The following is a 21136-nucleotide window of genomic DNA, read 5'->3' as shown; positions in this document are numbered from 1 at the left end:
CCGTGAAGCTCTGCTGCCAGACGGGCGTGGACGTGGTATACCACGCGTCTTTTGCGGACGAAGAAGGGCTGAACATGCTGGAGGCCCTGAAGGACCGCGTCTTCGTCGCCCCGGCCATCAACTTCCCCTACAATACATGCTCGGGCGATGCGATACCGTACGGGATGACGCCGGAGATGGCCAAGAAGAAAGGGCTAGTGGAGGAAGTGGACAAGGCGTGCAAGGCGATGCGCGAGCTGCACCGGCGCGGCGTCCGCGTGCTGCCCGGCGGCGACTACGGCTTCGCGTGGGCGCCGCACGGCACGTACGCGCGCGACCTGGCGCACTTTGTCAACCTGTTCGGCTACACGCCCAAGGAGAGCCTGATGGCCGCAACGGCGCTGGGCGGCGAGATCATGGGCCACCCGGAGGAGCTGGGCAAGGTCGCCCCGGGCTACTACGCCGACGTGATCCTCGTGGACGGCGACCCGCTCGCCGACATCGAGGTCTTCCAGGACACGTCCAAGCTGCACGCCATCGTCATCAACGGCCACGTGCACAAGAACGTCGCCGTCGCCGGCGCGGACGGCCAGAGCCTGACCGCCGACGGCCTCGCCAACAAGCGCACCATCTACACCAACCTGCCGCTGGTGCCGGAGAAGGAGCAGCAGAAGATGCAGGAGGACGCCAGGCAGAACGGCATCGGGGCCGAGCCGCAGGCCGTTTGAAAAAAAAAAAAAAAAGAAAACAAGAAAAGGATTTGTGTGATAGTTATGTGTCGGAGAGCTTTTGTTTTCGTCTTGCAGGTCCCCTTCTCTTCGGTGATGTTGAACAATTCCAGGCGAGAAGCTGTCCTTCCAAAATATTGTTTCCACAGACCTCACATTTCCTCCACCGTACGTCTTTTTTCTCTTGTAGAAGAGTTCAAAATCTCCCGGATCAGTATCTACCATCATACTCTTCTTGCCACGGCGACTTAAGGATCGATTCTTGCAAAAATATAAAAGGGGGTCATTCTGGAGCCTATCTATCTAGCTACTACTACTCAAACTTCTTACAACTTCGGCTACTGTCCCGCCTCCCGGTCTCCCCTGTCATAATCATCGTCGTCGTCATTAAGCCCATTCGTGAACCTTTCATATACAAATTCCGCCGTCTCTTCCAGTGCTGGAATATTCAGCACCCTCGGAACAATCCTCGCCTCCGCCCCCGCCTCCACCACAACCACCACCAGAATAGTGGTCGGGCTGTGAGGCCGAATTAATTACAAAGATTCTCTCCCCTTACTTTTCCTTTCGGGGGGCAGGGACTTTCTATATCGGGTAGCGTGTACGTGTACGTGAGTGTGAGTGCGTCCATGAATCTCATTTTCTCAGAATCGGAGAAACGAACGGTGAAAAGAAAATTCGTCGAGAGAAGGCTCTTTTCGGCGCCGGCAGAAAATGGAGCCGCCTCTACAGCAGCACGAGCATGAATGCCAAACCAATCACAAACCCGAGCAAGGTCGACCGCAACGGCGTGTCCGTCGACGCGGGTCTGAGCGCGGCGGCAGCGCCGGTGAAAGCCGACGGCGATCCACTCGTCGTCCCCGAGGCGTCAGAAGAGCCCGAGGTGGTCGAGGCGTGCCCCGAGGAAGTGCTCGCGGTGACGATCGAGCCACTCGACACCTCCTCGCCCGGAGTCACCGTCATTGTTGTGGTGTGACTGGCTGTCGTCGGCGAGGTGGGCAGAACAAGCGTGGCTCCGCCGCTCTTGAGGTCGGTTCCGTACACTGTGGTGGTGCTGTTGTCGCTCAGGGGCAGGAAAATGGTGACCTGCGACCACGCCGGTCCGGAGACCGTGACGTGTGAATAACTGGTTGTCAGGACGATTGCTGTCGTGGTGTACGGCTGAGATGCCGATGTCGGGGTTGCCGTTGAGCTAACTATTGTCACCACCGACGTCGGATGGGTGGCGGGCGATGACGGAGGTGGCGAGCTCGTTGGGATCACGGTCGTTGACAGCGTTCCGCTCAACGTGCTGTAGGTGGAGCCTGCGGCGTTGGTCGTGGTCGCTACGACGGAGGTGGTGACGGCAACGGTCGAGAACTGGTCGCAGTAGTCGAGGAATTGTTGGAACTGTGGTGCAATCTCCACAAAGCTGCCGCTGTTGTCGGACTTGTGGTAGTCAATGCACTGCTCGCATTGCACCAGAGATACTTCAAACGCCGAGCCGGGGACACAGAGTGCCGACGTCTTTCCTTTTGCTTGAGCTTCCAGTAGACAGTTGTTGCACCAAGGATAACAAGCGCCTGGGATGCTGGTCTGCGCCTGCCTGGCGGCGACGGTGGGACTCGGGGGGAGCAAGATTGTGGTGGTGAGAGTGAAGACCTCGTTCACGACAAAGATCTCATAGGTCAGCCCGAAGTCTGTCGGATTCATGTTGAAGTAATCCTGGATGGCGTTGATGTGGAGGGAGGGATCCGTGGCCGGAGTGACATTTCCATAGATGTCCAGGTCCCACGTCGGTAGCGGTGACGGCAACGCATTGGCAGGAATGCACTCATTCGGACTGCAATAAAAGTTTTGGTCGGGGATTCCGGCCTCGAAATTGCAGTTCTCCTGAAGAGGCTTGCAGAGCCAACCAGGAGGACAACCCCATCTGAAGAAGATATTGTTAGCAAGGCTCAACAAGGACAGTGAGACGTAATGGATAGGGAGCCCATCATCAGATGAAACCCAATGCGACGATGGCAAGGGTGCTATAGAATTGGGTCCAAGGGCGAACCTACGTCCAGTCGGTGGGGTACGGTCCAAGCGCGGTGAAGGTCGGGTTGGCGATTCGGGTTGGACATAGTGTTATGCTGGTCGCCTGAGAGGTAACCGAGTACAAGGAGATGATTTCGGTCGCTGTCTCTGTCGTTGGGGTCGTCGAGACGGTGGTCGATGTCTCCGTCAAGGTGTCCGTGGCAGTGGTAGGGCTGATGGACACGGTGATGGACGTCTCGGTCAGGGTGTCGGTGGTTGGACTGATGGAAACTGTGACGGATGTCTCGGTCAGTGTGTCAGTAGTCGGACTGATGGAAACTGTGATCGATGTTTCCGTCAAGGTGGCAGTAGCCGTTGTAGGGCTGATGGAGACGGTGACGGACGTTTCCGTTAGCGTGTCAGTCGTAGGGCTAATTGAGAGCGTAGTTGATGTCTCAATCAATGTCGCCGTAGTAGGAGTAATCGAGACAGTCGTCGATGTTTCCGTCACTATCTCGGTCTGCGAAAGTAAGCGTCTCCAACCACTCCCATGAGGAGAAGAGTACCAACCGTGGTCAAGACCGTGGTTGAGATGATGGTCTGGAATATGGTGATTGGCAGCGTGGTTGTGTCGTGGTAAGAAGCGGTGGTGGTGGAAGTGAGCGGCACATATTCAGTTTCAGTAACGCTAATGAACACCGTCGGCGCCGGCGGACATGCGACACTCCATTCTGCTAGATCTGGCGCCGGCGGAGTTTCGACGCTCGTCGACTGAGCCAAGGCAGCACTGATTGCGAAGGACAGGCAGGCCAAACGGCCGAGCGACGAATGCATTTTTGACCGTGTTTCTTTCTCAAAGCCTCGAACGACTACCTCCTTCTTACAGCGCACTCATGACGCGACCAACCAGAGCGCGCAGCTGAAAAGCGAATGATATTCTGAACGAAAGGACGGCTTTAAAGCGAACGAAAGGTCGAGTGAGGGATAATGAAAGCTTCAAGAGCTGCCACACTCTGCGGTCAAGGAAGGGAAGAATGCAAATCGCTTCGAGAAAAGACTTGCCGTCATCATTGGAGAGCTCTTGGGGACAATTGATAATGCCCTGGCATCGCTCCCAGTAGGCAATGAGGGTGGCTGACCGGACACGCCACATGGCATCGGGCTTTTCCTGACATATGCCATTGGGCGTTGGAGGAGGGCCGGGTAACGCAGCTTGGTGACGTTCCTGGCTTTTGCATGCGCACCGTGGGGCAATGCCTTGCCCGAAGCAGACGGGTACATGCCAATCAGTGATCGAAACCCCCGTTGTCGAAGGAAGCTCGCATTCGGGGACTTTGCCCTATGCTGTCTAGCCCGGCGAAAGTGGGATGGGCAAAGGATGGGCGATCATGGAGATGGTGATGGAAAGGTGGGAAAGAGACGTTGAAAGCTGGAGACAGTTTCCGCCGGCGGCGGGTGGAGCCTTGTCCAAGCCTTGCCCAGGTTCCCGCTGGCCCCGCTGGCCGCGCTGGCCGCCGCTATGCCTGTTTGGGCCTGATATGTCTTCAAAACCGGTTTGCGGTTTGCCGACCGCATAAGCGCACGGCACGGGTTGATCTAGCCTCGACGTCTGTCTCTTACCCAAGGTGTCATCGACGACTCACAGCCCGTGCTCTCTTCGCTTGGGTGTCTATCATGACAGGATTTTGTGCGCTTCAGCGAACAGCCCTTCCAGGGAAAACCCAATGGGACAATTATCCATGCCCGGTTCCAGGCACGATTGTCCCTGATCCTCGCCCCTTGTTTCTCCTGCCCGTGCCAGGGTCTGCCTCTCCATTTGTCCCGATATCAGAGGCGCAGTTCAGCCGAGACCTAACACATCGAGACAGCCGTCCGCAATGCTATGACGCATAGACCCTGGTCGAGAAGCACCACTCCGGAATCAGTCCATGATGGCGATAAAGACCCTGAAAGAAAAGAAAGCTGCGAGGATCGAGCATCGCCAAAAATCAAGTGCCAAGGGGAAATGCTGCTTCAACGGCTGATGTAGTGATAGTCCTCCCGGTGGCAAATTTTGCTCCTGGTGATGATCGGTAAGTATCAATACGAGGCATGTCTCAGAGCGCACGGTTTTCTCCTTCCCAGCGAAAATCAACGCTCTGGAATTCCACACGGAAGGTAAATTGTTCAATGCTTTGTCAGGCGGGATCGAGTTCGTTGTCAGTGGTCTAATGAACAGAGATGACACCGGGAATCCTGCAACATAACTCGCTATGAAACTGTATGCGAAATCCGTCGTGCTCGGGAGTTTACTGCTGGGACTCGCGCATGGCATATCAGTCCAGGAAAACTATACTATATGCAACTGGGCTCGATTGAGGGCTGGAGTCGTCCGGGATGCCCTGTACCTCGACGGTGGCTTGTTGTGGTGGCAAACGGCCTTTGCAGATGGAACCGCGCCGGTCGTGAGCAGCGATGGCAACGTCGAGGGCGACATGTTCGTTTTGAACTTCTCGAGGCCGTTTGACACCACGACAACTAACGTGTCGGGCTTGTTTGATCGCATGTCGAAAGCAGGTGGCGCAGGAAACAACATTGCGCCCAACTATGTCGATGGGACCATGTTCACCAACGACGGGGAGTTGTATCTTTACGGGTAGGTCTTTTTTGTTGTTGTCGATACCGCCGTTTAAAATTGCTAATTACATTTTCACTGAACAGTGGTCTCCCCCGTCTCACCGATTCTGCCTCTCCGCAAAGCGCCGAAACTGTCCTGGGATATGAAGCCTACCAGTACGGTCCGGATCGAGCCAGCTGGAGTCCCGGCTTTTACCAGGGAACTCTGCCGGACGGCGTCACGAGATACATCACAAACGGCGCGGGAGTGTCTGCGCCCAGTGAGAACCTGGGGTTCTACTTCAGCGGCATGCGGTCGCCGACCTGGGGCCCGATATACTACGAGGACTCGTCCGCCAATGTGACGGCGGACACTCTGATCGAGGTGGACATGTCGGTCATGAGGAGCGAGAAGTGGACAAACACCACGCTCCCGGACAACATCCGGCCGCGCGCAAACGCCGAGCTGGTCTGGATCCCCGTCTCCGAGAAAGGCGTCCTGGTCGCGATCGGCGGCGTCTCTGCGCCCGAGGAGATCTGGGCGTCGGGCTTGAACAGCTCGCAGACTTCGGAAAGTGAGGCGCAGAGTCCCGGCTTCATGACGTCCTTGCCGGTCTACGACGTCGCCTCCAGCACCTGGTACCTGCAAAAGACCACCGGTCAGGCCCCGGGCCAGCTCACCGAGTTCTGCTCTGTCGTCGCAATGGCCAAGGACTCGTCGTCGTTCAACGTCTACATCTACGGTGGATACGATGGGTTGAACGCGGACGACGAACCCTCGGACGACGTCTGGATCCTATCGATCCCATCTTTCCAGTGGATCAAAGCGTACAGCGGGAACAAGTCTCACGGCCGCTCGGGCCACCGTTGCGTCACTCCATATCCCGATCAGATGTTTGTCATTGGCGGCGTCCACCAAAACCAAGCGAATTGTGTCGAAGGCGGCATCCTTCAGATTTTCAACCTCAACAATCTCGAGTTTCAGAACACCTACGATCCCTCGACCTGGTCGGACTATCAGGTGCCCGCCGCCATCACCAAAGTGATAGGGGGTAATGCTCAAGGAGGCTCTACAAAGACGGCGGCCTGGTCGGACGGGGCCCTGGCTGGCGTCTTCGCGAAATCGTATTCGAGACAAATCACAAACTACTACCCATACCCCGTCAATGGCTCCTCAGCGGGCTCGTCGGGCGGTGGACACTCGGGAGTCAGCAAAGGCGCCATCATTGGCATCAGTGTCGCGGCTGCCGTGATGTTCATCCTCATCCTCATCCTCATATTCCTCCTGGTCCGGCGCCGTCGGATCATCAACAGTGGCTCTTCGGAGAAGTCTTCGCATTCCAGCAATAGCCGGATCACACGATGGTTGAACGGGGCTTCATGCGCCGCAGGGAGTCCAAAACGCCCGCCACATCAATTCCGTCAATCCTCCCAAAGCTCGCCACCAGAGGTGCAGCAAGTTGGGTATACCTCTCTGTCCGAGGAAGCAACTCCCCCACTGCAACCAGAGCGCCATGAAATGGCCAACAACACAGAACGTCCCAAGCCGCCTTACGAACTGGCCACGCCGTACAACAATCTCGGCCATCCGCGTCACTCGGGGATCGTCGACTACGCGTACAACGCCAATTTCGGCCACACACACTCCAACTCGAACTCGCAATCGACATCTTCCGATGATGTCTACCGCCCATCTCCGTTAAGCAACAGCTTCAACGGCAACGGCAACAACAACAACAACACCAACACCAACACCAACACCAACACCAACACCAACACCAACACCAACACCAACACCAACACCAACACCGCCGGCGCCACATCATCACCCCTCCGCAGTGTGCGCTTCCCTCCTCCAGGCGCCACGTCCGAGATCTCCAGCCCTAGCCACGAGAACTCGAGCTCGTCCAACTACTCTTCGACGGGCACCAACGAGACGCTCGCGTGGCCATTCCCGGCCACCCAAAACAACTGGCGTGGTGGCAACAGCAGCAGGGCGCGCAACACCAACGCAACGCGATTCCCGTTCGACAGGGAGCGGAGCAGCGAGAGCAGTTCCGTCCAGCCGATCATCGAGGAGCAGGAGCCAAGTTCGCGCCGCCAGAGCGCCGCCCATGAATTGCCTGCTGACAGTGACAAAGAGGCGCATTGGTCCCAGTATCAGCACGGCAACGAGAGCTCGAGCAGCGGAATAGGGACGTTGCCGAGTCCCACGCGGGCAGGGGAAGGAGGGTCCATGCCCCAGGACGAGGAGCACAGGAGGAGTCTGTTCGAGACGATAAGTCCTGCGAGTCCGACGGTGGGGAGAAGTGGGCGGCATTGAACGACCGTAAGAAGTCACAGTAACGATGAGAAACGATACGGCAACCTTGGAAAGTATCGCGGTTATGAGCAATGTACAGGAAAAAGGTAGCCTCTTGCGCTCCTGCTTGTAATTGGCGTTTGGCGAGGAGAGAGCGACGTTTTCCTCCATTGCGGATACCTTTTTCGCTTGATGATTGTGAGACATATTGTTTATACACATACATGGGTATCATTTCTATCTTGCAGATTCGCTGGTGGTGAGGCCGTCCTTGCACTTTTATCTATTGAACTCATTAGAGCATCGCATCAGTTGATGAGCTTGACTCCATCCCATTTTACTCCGAAGTTTTGGTACTCTCCAAAACCTCCAAGAAGCCCCCAACGAGGTGCAGGCTGCCCGTGACCAGGGCCGCCACTTCTTTCCCATCGTCTGTTCCGGCAGTTTTCTGGCGGTGAGCATTCGTAAAGTTGCGGACGATACTGACTGCTTCTTCGATTGTTCTCACCACTTGGACCTGAGTCGAGGAATCAATGCCTCTCCATGTTTCAGCGAGATTATTCTGGACCTTCAGCGAGTCAACATCTGAGGCATTGACATTCACCGAGATGAGATCGGGTTTGAAGCCTGTGTCCTTGAATGTCGTGTTCGTGCAGAAAATAGCATGGGTGAATGGATGGGGTTCATTAAGTGCCGCCGACAACGTGTTGAATAGTGCCGTCGCCAGCGAAGCAGCGTCGCGTGTTTGTTGATTGAAGATCAAGAAACGGGGTTGAGGGTGAAGGGGACCTGAAGAGTCCTTCTTGGTCATAAGTTGAGAAGCAAACCACTTTCCTGCCAGCTCAAGGCTTTCGAGGGTGTGACCGCCATCAATGCACCATTTGACTCCTGGCTCAAAGCGTGTCTCACATCTGCCTGGCCACCGAACAGTTTCCAGACCGCGCGCAAACTTTTGCTTGTAGTCGACGTCGTCAGTGTAACCTTGTTGATCCAGCCAAGTTTTTGCTAGAGCGACGGCAAGACTAGCATTCATCTTTTGGAAGTCCGCTTGGAGTCCGAGCTTGATCTCGCCGTTGGCTACAGCTGGATCCACGTCCACATACTGGAGCTCGCTCCCTTTTTCATGGGCAACCCGCTCCATCACTGCTTTCGCCTCCGCGGTCTGAGTGCTTGGGGTGAAACACTTGACGCCGCTCTTCATGATTCCCGATTTGTGCCAGGCAATCTCGCCGATTGTGGAACCGAGCATGCCGACATGGTCAATACCGAGGCTTGTGATGCAAGTGACGGCCGGGGCTTCAAAGACATTTGTACTGTCATAGGCACCACCGATGCCACACTCAATCACAGCAACGTCTACCTTCTCCCTCATATAGGCATGGAAGGCCATCAAGGTGAGGAATCTGAAATAGACAGGTTTCGATCCCGGAGAGTAGGGGTCTTGTCCTGCTTCTTTCGCGACATATTCCAGCCTATCCCAGACCTCGAAGAAATACTGGGCGAATTGGCTCTCCGACAGAGGTTCTCCATTGATCTGTATGCGTTCCCGAACAAATCGAAGATGTGGAGATGTGTACAAGCCAACTTTTGACAACGACTTAGCTCCCTTGCCTCCGACGAACTGTGTTAGGATCGATGAGGTGAAGGCTGCAGTCGACCCTTTGCCCTTGGTTCCAGCTATGTGTATAACCTTTAACGCATTGAAATCCGAAGGCTAGGCAGGCGGGGGTTAGTTGAGGAGGGAGCGTGACTGCTTCTGGCGGGGTTGGTCGTCGCGTACTTTGTATCCAATCTTGCGGCACCATTCAATCATCTCAGGAATGGACAGCTCATTCAGCCTGCCTCCAGACTTGCGGACCGCATCCACAATTGCAAAATTGGACTGAAGAGTGTTCAGCGACGTCACGGCATCCTGCAGAGTGGTCAGTCCTGTCCTCAAAGTCAAGCTGGCTCATGACACTTACAGCGTACGTCCGTGCCATGGCGGTTGACATCGTCGCAGAGCTGCGAACGATGAGCCGAAGATGAGTAGAACATTTGAAGATCCATCTCCTCATGATAGGGCAGGCGTGGTGAGCGCCCGCAATTCCTGCACACGACCCGAGAAATACCTACCGGACCCGAAAACAAGCATTCGCGTCGAAGTCAATCCGGAGGCCGTACTCGTCAAGTTCGTTGTATGGCGGAGCATTGTGGTTGCCTGGTGAAGAAGCTGTGACAAGAAAAGCAATACCCTGGGCGGGTGTGGTCTGACCACCATTATCTGAGGGCATACACGGCATATTCATCGGGACTCAGCAATGACTCTTCCTAGGTCTTGCATCGCTTCTGTCTATGAGCATATATCTTGAGGCTAGAGGGAGTAACGATGGGTCAATCACAGTCCTCACCGCCGCCGAGGGAAATCCCAGTCGGTGAGTGAACCATTTTAATCATTTTAATCAGCGACACAGCCATTCTTGGGTCTGTTCGATGTCAACTCACTCATCCAGAGCAACTGAGCCACGAGTTGGCCCTCCGCTTTGCCTCCAAGTGCTACACCCATCTGGAGATAGCGCACTACAAAGACAACTTCAAGAACTTGGCAGATCACCAGGAGGATGTCGAATACTGGAAGGAAGACACGCTGTGCGGCTTCCTCGCCCTCCCAGAGCCCCTCAAGGCTGGACCTGTCTTGTATCATATGTGTACATACCTTGGGGCGTTTCCATTTCCGAGTCTAGCGCCGTGTATATTGACCAGAGAGGCCATGTTGAAGGTCATCACTATCATGACAGGTAGGTACAAGAAGGTGCTGAAGAGAGGCGATCAGGACAAAATCAAACTGTTGTTCCGAAGCCTGGCGGTGTTCGATCGACGCCATAGTGTGGCCTCGCCGAAGGAGGGTCCGAATATGGAGGATATTGTGAAGGACCAGCTTCCGGACGACATGTTGAAGGAGCGCGAAGTCGAGCAGGGCGTCCGTTCTCATGTCGCTGGGTTTGCCGTCGATGAGCCTGTAAATGATGACGAGGACGAAGACGATGACGACCTTGCCCTTGCCGCGCTCGACTCGCTCGACGCCATCGAGGTCTTCAAGCACGACCAGAAGACCAACCGCAAGATCAACCATGCAATGATCCCTGCAGACAACCTCAAGAAACTCGTGACCCTGTTGCTGCTGGTCGCGGGCGTTACACCCTTGACCACGCTGGCCAGCTACGGTGAGCGTCTGGATGAAGAGCGGCTCCAGGCTCTCAACGCCTCAGCGGATGCCATCGTGGCAGCCTTCGACCCAGAGCCTCACAGCAGAGGGATCAGGTATTCCAACTTTGTCAAGACCGTCACAACGACCTTGCCCGACCTGTTCGAGCCTCTCAATGCCCTGTTCGAGCATTTCCTGTTCAGCAAGAACTTCAACCTCAACAAACAGCGCAACTCCCTACCAGCTGTCGAAACCGTCGAGGCCATACCATCGCCCATTTATAAATCACCCGATGACACCACCTTCAGCACCATCTTTACCGATACCCTCCTCGCTCAAATGTCCATGTCCCTGCAAATCTCCTCAACTATCTCGTCCAACTCCTCCCTCAAAAACATCTTCGCCTCCAACGCCCGTTTCAACCAACTCTACTCGACTTCATCCCACGGCACCTCCTTGTCCTCCTTCTCTCGTCAAGTTCACTCGTGGCAATCTTCAACATTAGTCCTCATCTCGGGCACGCTTCCTGATACAAACAACCCCATTGTCATCGGCGCATACCTCCCCGAGCCGTGGCGTGAAAAGCCGACGCCCCCATCCTCCAGCGATGGACCGTTAAAGGCATCCTGCCTCTTCCAACTCCTCCCCCGCCATTGTGTGTTCCTCGCAAATCAGTATAACCGCACCATCCCCTTCTCGTATTTCAACTCGAAAACAGGCATCGCACTAGGCTGTGTGATTCCCCCGCAGCAGTCTCGTACCGGCCCACCTCAGCCGCCGATTTTGGGACCGGTCAGCGTGCTGATCGACAGCGACATGTCAACATGCACATTCCAGCACGACGGGGACGCCGGCGTCGGTGCGTTCATGACGGACCCGGGTTTGGAGACGGCGCAGAAACATCAACGGGAAACCACGCAGCCCAAAAAGGCGGAATTTGACCTCGACACGCTCGAAGTCTGGGGGATATCTTTTCCCCTCGCCCGCACCGGCTCGCTATCCGACAACGCAGGGGAAGAGGACGAAATGGCCAAGCAGAAGAAACGTCTCGCATGGGAGGAGGCCGAGGCCGCCCGACGCAGGGGAGTCAACTTTGGAGGGGACAAAGATGGTGCAAGGGCGTTGTTGGAGATGGCGGGTTTGGTTGGGGATAAAGCCGGGAACAGGAGCGGCGGATCTGTGTAAGTGCACAAGAAGGCTATCGATGGCACGAAGGAAGGGATGCAGGGTATTGGATCAGGAGAGGGTCGCTGGCTGAGAGGGTCGCGAAACAACTGTATCTCTAGGCATTAGAGGATTGTGCTTGATAAAACAAACGCCACACAATCCTGGACACTGATAACTGTTCTCGGAAACGCCTGTGGCACTGCCTGGCAAAGTATATAACAATGATGGGTGTCGATGGATGGTCTTCGATCCGGGGAGAGGTCTTACCGGGCGCCTTTGTCAACGGCCTCATCGGTATTCCCTGCTCGGGTCCTATCGTTGACAGCTCCCCGGTGTCGAATGTGCTGTTAGATGGTTGACATCGACTAGGCTAGCATTTGCGAATTCCAGATTCCCCTATCCAGCATCCGCGCCCTAACCCGCCCACACAATACCTTCCCGTCTTGCGCCTGCTAGATCAAACCCTTGGGAAAGACGGACATGAACAATCTCAGAGAACGGCTACTTGGCGGCTGCCCGGCAATCAACACTGGCAATTCCCTGCGCCCTGCGTCCCAGTCGATTCCGGTCTCAAATCCACACCCGGTCGGGGAGTCGCCCTCAGATTCCTGGGCCCCGCCTGATCCAGGGGCAGTTTCTTCGCAATGGCGGTGAATAATTCCTTGACGTTCGTCGACGTCTTTGCGGATGTTTCAAAAAAGAGCAGGCCGGCTTCTTTGGCATATGCTTCTGCGTCGGCGGTCTGAATGGCCCGCTTGTCGGGGTACTCTTCGACGATGTCGAGTTTGTTGCCGGCAAGGGCGATGATGATGTTTTCGTTGGCCTGTCTTTGGAGTTCCTTGACCCACGACTTGGCCTTATCTAGGGATGACTGGCAAGCACTATTAGTTGTTGTTCCACCTTTCCAAGAGTAGGGGGAATGTACCGCCTGGGTGATATCGTAAACAACCACTGCGCAGTTCGCATTCCTGTAGTACATCGGAGCGAGGGACTTGTATCGCTCTTGACCCGCGGTATCCCATATCTCGAATTTGACCGTCGTGTTCTCGTCTAATGATATCGTCTGAGTGAGGAATGCGGCCCCGATGGTAGATTCGCGGTAGTCGTCGAATTGATCTTTGACAAAACGGAGGACTAAAGAGCTCTGCGGCAAGGAAGATCTGTTAGGACGGAATGATTCGTAGGGGGTACCGGAGTTGCCTGGCAAAGTACCTTTCCTACTGCCGATTCACCTGGATGGCATTAATGAGTGGCTTACGAGGAGGGGGTTGTCCTCAACATACCGAGAAGGACGAGCTTGAATTGGGCAAACCTGCCGCCTGCGCCTGGTCGGCCTGCGGGAGCTCGAGCGGCCATGATCGGGCTGCGATTGATATTTGGCTACGATTCAGGTGTCGAACAGGCCTCTGGAGATCAGCCTCGGACTCGGGGTAACGATTTAAGAAGAATTTGGTACGTTTGATGATTGTCTGGCCGGTGGTGTTATTACTTGCAGTTCGAAAGTTCCGGACAGTTGGGGGAGATCTGGGAGATCTGGGCCAAGAAGATGACGGAAGGCAGCCAAATCACCGCCACAAACAACGGGCAACAGTTACGCAGCCTCTCCCTCTTTCACGATTTCTTTATCTTCCCAACCCTTATCCTGTACCCAAATCATGATACGATAGTAAAGACTTTGACAAAGGCCTCTCTGCGACCACCCTCGAGCTCTCTTCGCAATGGCTAACTTGCTTCCCTTCCGGGACATCAACGTCCACGCCTCCACCAGCCATTACGCTTTCACCTCGCCCTCCAACTCCTCTGCACCAACTCTGGTGGTCGAGAGACCGTCGGGGGATATCCGACTGAACGATGGGTCTCTCCTGGGGGCAAAACGGGTGTCGAGTATCGCCGGGATCTTGGGCATCATCAAACTGAAGCTGGACAAGTACATCATTGTCATCACCAAAGCACAGCCCATGGGCAGACTGCGTGGCCACATGATCTACAAAGTCGTCGCTACCGAGTTCCTCCCCCTGCGCGAGCGGCCCGTCCGCGACCCCGACGAAGACACGTACCTCTCTTACCTCAAGGCATTACTTACCTCGAGCCCGATGTATTTCTCCTACTCGATTGACATAACCTCCAGCTTCCAGCGCCAGTCCGAGTCGGACCACTCCCAGCCAATGTGGAAGAGAGCAGATGATCGCTTCTTTTGGAACAGGTTCGTCCAGACAGACCTGATCGACTTCAGGCTAGGAGGGCTGCGGGGACAACAACAACCTGGCGCGGATCCATACATTCTCCCGGTCATGCATGGCATGTTGCGTATCACGCCGGCCAAGGTCAAGAACACTCCGTTCACTTTCGCCCTTATCACCAGAAGGTCTAGATTTCGCGGTGGGACAAGATATTTCTCTCGGGGGGTTGACGATGAAGGCCACGTGGCGAACTTCAACGAGACAGAGCAGGTTGCTCTGCTCAACGACGCCTCAGGCCCGACTGGCTACGCGGGCGGACAAGGCATGCAGAATGGAAATGCCGGAAGCCAGTCTACAGAGACCCAAGTCATGTCATACATCCAGACGCGCGGTAAGCAACACATGTCACTTTGGACCACTACCGGTACTAACGGGGTGGTCACCAGGTAGTGTCCCTGTCTTCTGGGCAGAGATCAACGACCTTCGCTACACCCCCAAGCTGCAAATCCGGGGTGTGGAGTCCGCGGTCGATGCCGCACGGAAGCACTTTGACGAGCAGATCAGAATCTATGGCGAGAACTACTTGGTTAACCTGGTCAATCAGCGCGGCAGGGAGGAACGAGTGAAGAAGGCTTATGAACAGATGGTCCGAATCCTCGTCAGCTCTCCGCAAGAGTCGGTCGAAGCCGGTGCACGGACGGACGAAAAATTCCGAGATATTGAACCGCAGAACAGCCGCCAGAGAATGGACAAACTACACTATATCTACTTCGATTTTCACAGTGAGACCAAAGGGTACAAATGGCACCGGGCCGAACTCTTGCTGGATGAGCTGATAGATGGCCTGAGGAAAGGGCAGTATTTCCGGGGCGTCGAAATGCCCGGTGACCCATCTGGAGTCCTGGAGGTTCGATGTCGGCAGACCGCAGTGGTGCGCACCAATTGCATGGACTGCCTAGATCGGACAAACGTGGTCCAGAGCATGTTGGGTAGATGGGCCTTGACTCAACAGTTCCAAGACGCCGGCATCCTGCAACCCGGCGAGAGGGCTCAAGACGACAGAGCATTCGAGTTTCTGTTCCGCAACGTATGGGCCGACAACGCAGATGTGGTTTCGAACTCGTACTCGGGTACCGGCGCGTTGAAGACGGACTTTACGCGTACTGGAAAACGCACGAGAGCTGGGGCGGTACAGGATTTCAACAACTCCGCCACCCGGTATATCCGCAACAACTTTCTGGATGGCCCGCGGCAGGACGGCTTCGATCTCTTTCTGGGCTCCTATTTGCCGTCCACCTATGGTGTTGGATCTTCTCTGATGTTTGCGGACCGAAGGCCGCTCATCATTCAAGCTGTGCCATATGTGTTGGCCGCGTCTTTGTTTATTGTGTTTGTGTCACTTCTCACTCGGCGGCCGCCGGACTCAGCAATCTGGCCCCTGCGTATCTTTGTTATTTTGTGTTTGGTTGTGGCCGGGTGGGCGTTCCAGTTCATTTATGCACATGGACTGTTGTATGTCAATTGGCCGAAACTCAACACCCCAGCGTTCGCGAGTGAAGGGTATTCGGAGGCCCTATCCCGGGCTCACAAGGACAAAGTCGTGGGGCCGATCATCGCGTCGGCAAGCGGCAAGGATCGGAGAATGAGGAACATTAGCACGGCAAATATGGGATATATGGAAGAGGGCAAGAAGAGGATAGAATAACGGCACAAGAAAACCGAACTGTGGCTGGCTGTCAGGGATTATCTATTCATCCTTCCTGCTTGACTCGAGTGTCTGCAGTGGGCGAGCTGCAGAGCCCTGGCTCGAATCTGCTATATATATCTATTCCGACAAGGCTACACGAGAGCCACCAAAGAGAGCGGTGTTCAGATCCGCACTTTCGAGCCACGCTTCTCCCCCGAGTCCACCACCATGTCGTTGTGGAAAGGTCAGCCCGAACACGTCTAACAGGAAGCGGCATGTCACGACCTGAAGCTGCCGGGAGGACGGAACAGCAGCTGAAGAGGTGAGACGATCTTCTACTGGCCCATGGCCCCTTTGCCGACGCTAGAGCAGCTCAAGCGTCCACCTATCTATACCTTGTTTCCTCCACCTCGTCCGCCTTATGCCTACCACACCTCGTCCTGGTCGCAGTGTCTCCTCACCTGCATGAGGGATTATTGTTTACCACGCGTCCCCACGCATCCTCCTCGCTCGGCTGGCGTTGGCGCATCGAAAATGCAATGCAGCTCTTAGTTTCTGCTCGTTATCTCCCCAGTGGACGCGGTGGCCCGATTATCCACCGACTCTCCACTGCGCCGTGGCAGAAGAAGCCTACAAGAGGCTGTATCGAGTACTGACTATGGGCTGAGAGTGCTCCCTTTATTTCCAGGACAACCTTTCCTGCTCTTTCATGCTTCTGACACATTTCCTTTGTCACACTTCTTCCCTCCTGATCCCAGATCAGGTAGAGACACCGCCTATGCCATCCGCCAAGTTCGTCTAGGCAGTGGTGGTGGGGTATGTGGGATAATGGCATTGTGGCGATGCAGATCCATGCAGCCTAACCCTCTCAAATAGCCATGCGCTGTCCCTAGCTTTCACGCTTTCCAATGAAAATGGGGGTATCACGCGGGTGTCTTGCTCACAAGACGTATTCCATGCGGCCATCCCACATATGGGATCTCTTCTCTCCTCGACTCCTCTTTCCTTCGCCCTGCATCTCTCGACCCTGTTGGCGCTGCTGGGAACTCGGCGGATCTGGCACGCTTCGAAACTTCGCACTTCGCTTGTACAACTTGATGAAGCCGTGACCGAATGGCACGCCCTCGCAATCAATCCGACGATGCGATCCGGCCGGTGGCATCGCACTTCTACACATTGAGAAGCAGAGAGGTTGCGGGGGTCGGAAGTATTCGTGCTCAGAACTCGAGAAGGCGTGTGAGAAATGAGGAAGATACAGAGTCGCTCAAAATCCAGGACCGAGATCTCAAGAGGAAGCAGGTAAACGGCAGCTTACTTGTCGCACCAGCTGCACAACAACACTGACCAGAGACAGACCTTTACAGGAATCAAGCTGCTATGGCTGGCATATCAATCCACCGGAGTCATCTACGGCGATATCGGCACAAGTCCCCTCTATGTCTACTCCTCGACTTTCACAGACGACCCTTCTTATGACGACCTGCTTGGAGCCCTGTCTCTGATCATTTGGTCCCTCACTATCATGGTCAGCATCAAATACTGCCTGATTGTTCTTTCTGCAGACGATGAAGGCGAAGGGGGGACATTCGCCCTCTTCTCCCTTTTGTCGAGGTATGCAAACATCGTCAGACGTGATCCTCGAGAGGAGCAGTTGGTCAAAATAGAACGTCACACTGCTAGTGACTTAGGACGATCGGCACAGAAAACACGAGGCCTAATGGAACGATCTCGAACGACGCAATGGCTGCTGAATATTCTAGGCGTCTTTGGCGTCGCTCTCGTCATGTCTGATGGTGTCCTTACACCGGCGCAATCGGTCCTCGGGGCTATTCAAGGGATAGAGGTTGTTCACCCTACTATATCACAGAGCACCATCATCGGCTCATCGTGCGGTATTCTTGTTATCCTTTTTCTGGTTCAGCCATTTGGCATAACGAAGCTCGCAAGTACATTCGCCCCTATTGTTATTATCTGGCTACTACTCAATGCCGCATTCGGCATATACAACCTGGCTCGGCACGACTCGTCAGTTCTCAAGGCGTTTTCACCTTACTTCGCTGGAGCCTACTTGGTCCGGAACAAGACTGACGGCTGGAAAAGTCTGGGAGGTATTCTTCTGGCATTTACCGGCTGTGAAGCCCTGTTCGCCGACTTGGGGGCTTTTACTCAACGCGCCATTCAGCTCTCCTGGCTTACATTTGCCTTCCCGTGCCTGTTGCTCGGTTATATTGGCCAAGCAGCATATATCTCTGACGACCCGTCTGCGTGGTCAAATCCGTTCTACAACACAGTCCCACCGGGGTGTTTCTGGCCGTCGCTGATTATCGCGATTTTGGCAGCAGTCGTTGCAAGTCAAGCAATAATCACAGCGGTCTTTCAGCTACTCACCCAAATTATGAAGTTAAGCTACTTTCCCCAAATCAAGGTGGTGCATACCTCGAGGATCTTCTACGGGCAAGTCTACATTCCTATCGCGAATTGGCTGCTCATGGTCGGTACTGTCATCGTGACGGGAGTCTATACCAATACCACGAACTTGGGCCATGCTTATGGTGTCTGCGTGGTACGTAATAGCTCTGAATTTACCCTGTACAGTGATTTTCGATGTTTCGCTCCCGGGGATGGTAACGCTGTTTTCTGGCGTGGTTGAACTGATTAATTCCCGCTATGCAGATCTTGGTGACCATGTTGACAACCTGCATGGTCGCAATAGTCGCGTTGATTGTCTGGCGTGTCCCAGCTTACCTTGTGCTGCCTGTTTGGCTCATCTTCGCACTCTTTGATGGTACCTTCCTCTCGTCGGCCGTAACAAAAGTACCCGAAGGTGCATGGTTCACACTGGCTCTGGCAATGGTTCTCACTTCCACTTTTCTGCTCTGGCGATACGGCAAGGAACAGCAATGGCGCGCCGAAGCATCAGATCGCTTCCCACCAAGTCATTTGATCCAGGCCACTGCGACCCCTGTTGCGGACAGCACCAACATTTATACCCGGAAGCTGAAGCTTTCGCCTGCATTTGGTGGCAAGGAAATTAGGCGCATCGAAGGCATGGGGATTTTCTTTGACAAGTCTGGCTTACCCTCCAGTACGCCGACGGTGTTCATCCACTTTTTGCAGAAATTTCATGCCGCGAACGATGTCATTGTCTTCTTCCACTTGCGGCCCTTGCAGATTCCCACTGTGCCGCCCGACGAGAGATATGCTGTGTCGCGGTGTTATATCGGGGACGACGATGGAAACAGCAAGCGGGTCATGCCCGATACGTATCGCATCATGATCCGGCACGGGTATAATGACGAAGTCGTGACAAACGATTTGGGAGGGTTGCTCTACGAGCAGATCCGCAACTTTCTCGTCCGCGAATGTTTCGGGATCATTTCGAGCGCAGATGCAGATTTAATCAATGGAGTCGCAAAGGAAAGGGATCTTGTCTACTCTTCTACCGAAGTGACCATCCCTTCCTCCGCACCTGAATCCGGACGCCCTTCTTCAGAGAATCTCGAGCTCGCTCACAGGCTTGCTGGACTGCAACGAGCGTACGAGAGCCAAGTGGTCTACGTCGTGGGCAAGGAACAAATGCGTGTGAGAAAGGGCAAACCGACGCCAGGGTATATCTTGCGAAGAGGATTGTTGGAAATATTTTTGTGGCTTCGAGAAAATACGCGCACGAAAGTTCAGGCTCTGAATGTGCCAGTGGAGAAAGTCGTTGAGGTAGGATTCGTCAAGGAGGTGTGATTTGGAGGAGAGAGAGCTCTCCGAGCAACGCGAAAAGGCAGTTTGCATATGGAGCATGTCGACTAGGACAGGTGCGTTTTCTACTGATTCTGTGAGACAGGCCCTCCAACAACAACCCCAGTCTCTTTGCTTTCTCACCCCTTGACGACGGCCAAGAGAAACCCATCAAACGTCTCGCCTTCACGTCCCTTGTGACTGCTGACGACACTCACCAGCGTGGCCTGTACTCTGTCGTCTTTCCCTACCTTGACCGGCAAACTCTCCTTCTGACCGGCCTCAAACTCTTTACTATCTGGTCCCTCGAGGATCCCGCGTACGACATTGTCGACGTAAATGCACCCGTTCGGACGTGCAAGTTGCACGGCGTGTTGGAAATACTCGTATTGCTCGGCCCAGTCCGCGTCGATGAAGGCCAAGTCGAACTTGCCCCTTTTGCCGTCCTTTTGTTCTGCAAGAAGACGCGGAAGGCTCTCTAGCGCGGGTGCGAGGATGATCTCGAAATCCTTTCCCTCGTCGTAGCCCGCATGCTTGAGGTTCTGCAGGGCCATGTCACGGTGATGAGGGTTGATCTCGAGAGAGGTGACATGGGCACCGGCACTCAAAAACCAGAGCGTCGAGTATCCTCCCAACGTCCCGATTTCGAGGATGTTCTTTGCGTTGATCAGCTGGGCTTGGACCGCCAAGAATTGACCTTGCAGTGGGGAGATGGTTATGGGTGGAAGACCGTTGGCGGCGGAGTTTTCAAGAGCATAGGAAAGCGCTTGCGAGAGACTAGTGTTGGGTTGGGGGAGGAGGGAGGATTGTGCGACCGAATCGATTTCCTGGGCGCGTTGGTAGAGGGTGGTGGATGAGGACATGTTGACAAGAGACTAGCTGGTGGACCGAGATCAAACGAATTCCTCCCTCTGTTCTGAAGACGACGGTCACTGTTTATATAGACGTCTGTAACGCGTCCACAAAAGCGACAATCAGCGATAGAGCCGAGCTCGCCGAGGAGTCGGGCATATCGAGGCATCAGGCTGCCAGCGGTGTTGGCCAATGAATCAACATTTCGCGTATGTTAGTGGATTGATCGCCGATGGGGGAAGTATTCTCAGCTGCGCGAAGAAGAGACAACATAACATGCTCAAGTAATCTTCAGACGGTGGAAGAGAGGAGCGACATCGGCCGCACAAGGCCGGACGGGTCCCTAATGGCCATCAGACCTTTCTGTAGTACGCGTGGCTCTGCTGCTCCAGTTGTGACTGTAGCAGCGCCATAAGGCCCGTCAGTAGGAGGAAATCTTGCACCGATGTGGCTCTCTGTTGTCTTGCCCCGGCATCCCCTGGAAAAGGCCATCGCTCGTAGAGTTGGCCGCATAGGAAGGGATATAAGAAACGAAGCTCGTGTTTGGTCTCCCTGCAAACAGTCGTTCATGCGGGTTAATAGGGGAATTGAGGGTGCAAGGTCGATGTGCTCTGTGGTGATATCTGGCATGGGCTGGCATAGCTCGCGGCGGGCTGCTCCCTACGCTGAGAAGGCTCCGGTCCAACTGCAGTGAACCAAGTAGAAAGCAACGAGGAAGAAGTGCCTGTATCCAAG

The 21136-nt window shown here is 54.8% G+C and overlaps 8 protein-coding genes across 8 annotated transcripts; 4 read left to right on the top strand and 4 right to left on the bottom strand.

The window, feature by feature from the left end:
* Positions 1–991: 991 nt before the first annotated feature.
* PV07_06079 (uncharacterized protein) lies at positions 992–3579 on the bottom strand. The gene is made up of 3 exons (XM_016393026.1): positions 3276–3579; positions 2750–3225; positions 992–2619 (listed from the first exon to the last, which is right to left on the bottom strand). The coding sequence occupies exons 1-3, from the start codon at positions 3537–3539 to the stop codon at positions 1434–1436; spliced, it is 1926 nt and encodes a 641-aa protein (XP_016250545.1). The 5' UTR covers positions 3540–3579; the 3' UTR covers positions 992–1433.
* A 1378-nt stretch (positions 3580–4957) lies between these two features.
* Positions 4958–7739, top strand: PV07_06078 (uncharacterized protein; the record flags this gene model as incomplete). The annotated part of the gene is made up of 2 exons (XM_016393025.1): positions 4958–5340; positions 5406–7739. 2 exons carry the CDS (start codon positions 4958–4960, stop codon positions 7621–7623), a joined length of 2601 nt encoding a protein of 866 aa, XP_016250544.1. The 3' UTR covers positions 7624–7739.
* Positions 7669–9756, bottom strand: PV07_06077 (uncharacterized protein). The gene is made up of 3 exons (XM_016393024.1): positions 9567–9756; positions 9383–9514; positions 7669–9316 (listed from the first exon to the last, which is right to left on the bottom strand). Exons 1-3 carry the CDS (start codon positions 9657–9659, stop codon positions 7940–7942), a joined length of 1602 nt encoding a protein of 533 aa, XP_016250543.1. The 5' UTR covers positions 9660–9756; the 3' UTR covers positions 7669–7939.
* Positions 9757–9877: 121 nt separating this feature from the next.
* PV07_06076 (uncharacterized protein) lies at positions 9878–12348 on the top strand. Its single transcript, XM_016393023.1, has 2 exons — positions 9878–10016; positions 10095–12348. Exons 1-2 carry the CDS (start codon positions 9971–9973, stop codon positions 11969–11971), a joined length of 1923 nt encoding a protein of 640 aa, XP_016250542.1. The 5' UTR covers positions 9878–9970; the 3' UTR covers positions 11972–12348.
* PV07_06075 (GTP-binding protein ypt5) lies at positions 12042–13459 on the bottom strand. Its single transcript, XM_016393022.1, has 4 exons — positions 13237–13459; positions 13166–13185; positions 12879–13097; positions 12042–12824 (listed from the first exon to the last, which is right to left on the bottom strand). Exons 1-4 carry the CDS (start codon positions 13307–13309, stop codon positions 12477–12479), a joined length of 660 nt encoding a protein of 219 aa, XP_016250541.1. The 5' UTR covers positions 13310–13459; the 3' UTR covers positions 12042–12476.
* Positions 13460–13671: 212 nt separating this feature from the next.
* Positions 13672–15838, top strand: PV07_06074 (uncharacterized protein; the record flags this gene model as incomplete). Its single annotated transcript, XM_016393021.1, has 2 exons — positions 13672–14524; positions 14580–15838. 2 exons carry the CDS (start codon positions 13672–13674, stop codon positions 15836–15838), a joined length of 2112 nt encoding a protein of 703 aa, XP_016250540.1.
* A 1095-nt stretch (positions 15839–16933) lies between these two features.
* Positions 16934–19555, top strand: PV07_06073 (potassium uptake protein; the record flags this gene model as incomplete). The annotated part of the gene is made up of 3 exons (XM_016393020.1): positions 16934–17119; positions 17175–18383; positions 18494–19555. 3 exons carry the CDS (start codon positions 16934–16936, stop codon positions 19553–19555), a joined length of 2457 nt encoding a protein of 818 aa, XP_016250539.1.
* On the bottom strand, positions 19549–21092 carry PV07_06072 (uncharacterized protein). The gene has a single exon (XM_016393019.1). It carries the CDS (start codon positions 20410–20412, stop codon positions 19690–19692), a length of 723 nt encoding a protein of 240 aa, XP_016250538.1. The 5' UTR covers positions 20413–21092; the 3' UTR covers positions 19549–19689.
* Positions 21093–21136: the final 44 nt, after the last annotated feature.

The sequence above is a fragment of the Cladophialophora immunda genome, assembly GCF_000835495.1.
Source record: "Cladophialophora immunda strain CBS 83496 unplaced genomic scaffold supercont1.3, whole genome shotgun sequence".
In the NCBI taxonomy this organism is placed as follows: domain Eukaryota; kingdom Fungi; phylum Ascomycota; class Eurotiomycetes; order Chaetothyriales; family Herpotrichiellaceae; genus Cladophialophora; species Cladophialophora immunda.
This window is presented reverse-complemented; position numbering and strand designations above follow the sequence as displayed.

Excerpts from the sequence above, each read along its gene's own strand:
- PV07_06079 (XM_016393026.1), bottom strand. The coding sequence starts at position 3,539 with ATGCATTCGTCGCTCGGCCGTTTGGCCTGCCTGTCCTTCGCAATCAGT. Across the intron at positions 3,226-3,275 it reads CAACCACGGTCTTGACCACG|ACCGAGATAGTGACGGAAAC; the intron begins GTTGGTACTCTT and ends TTACTTTCGCAG. Across the intron at positions 2,620-2,749 it reads CCGTACCCCACCGACTGGAC|ATGGGGTTGTCCTCCTGGTT; the intron begins GTAGGTTCGCCC and ends TATCTTCTTCAG.
- PV07_06077 (XM_016393024.1), bottom strand. The coding sequence starts at position 9,659 with ATGAGGAGATGGATCTTCAAATGTTCTACTCATCTTCGGCTCATCGTT. Across the intron at positions 9,515-9,566 it reads CCATGGCACGGACGTACGCT|GATGCCGTGACGTCGCTGAA; the intron begins GTAAGTGTCATG and ends ACCACTCTGCAG. Across the intron at positions 9,317-9,382 it reads GCCGCAAGATTGGATACAAA|CCTTCGGATTTCAATGCGTT; the intron begins GTACGCGACGAC and ends CCGCCTGCCTAG.
- PV07_06076 (XM_016393023.1), top strand. The coding sequence starts at position 9,971 with ATGGGTCAATCACAGTCCTCACCGCCGCCGAGGGAAATCCCAGTCG. Across the intron at positions 10,017-10,094 it reads GCCGAGGGAAATCCCAGTCG|AGCAACTGAGCCACGAGTTG; the intron begins GTGAGTGAACCA and ends TCACTCATCCAG.
- PV07_06075 (XM_016393022.1), bottom strand. The coding sequence starts at position 13,309 with ATGGCCGCTCGAGCTCCCGCAGGCCGACCAGGCGCAGGCGGCAGGTTT. Across the intron at positions 13,098-13,165 it reads GTGAATCGGCAGTAGGAAAG|AGCTCTTTAGTCCTCCGTTT; the intron begins GTACTTTGCCAG and ends TCCTTGCCGCAG. Across the intron at positions 12,825-12,878 it reads TTTACGATATCACCCAGGCG|TCATCCCTAGATAAGGCCAA; the intron begins GTACATTCCCCC and ends AGTGCTTGCCAG.
- PV07_06072 (XM_016393019.1), bottom strand. The coding sequence starts at position 20,412 with ATGTCCTCATCCACCACCCTCTACCAACGCGCCCAGGAAATCGATTCG.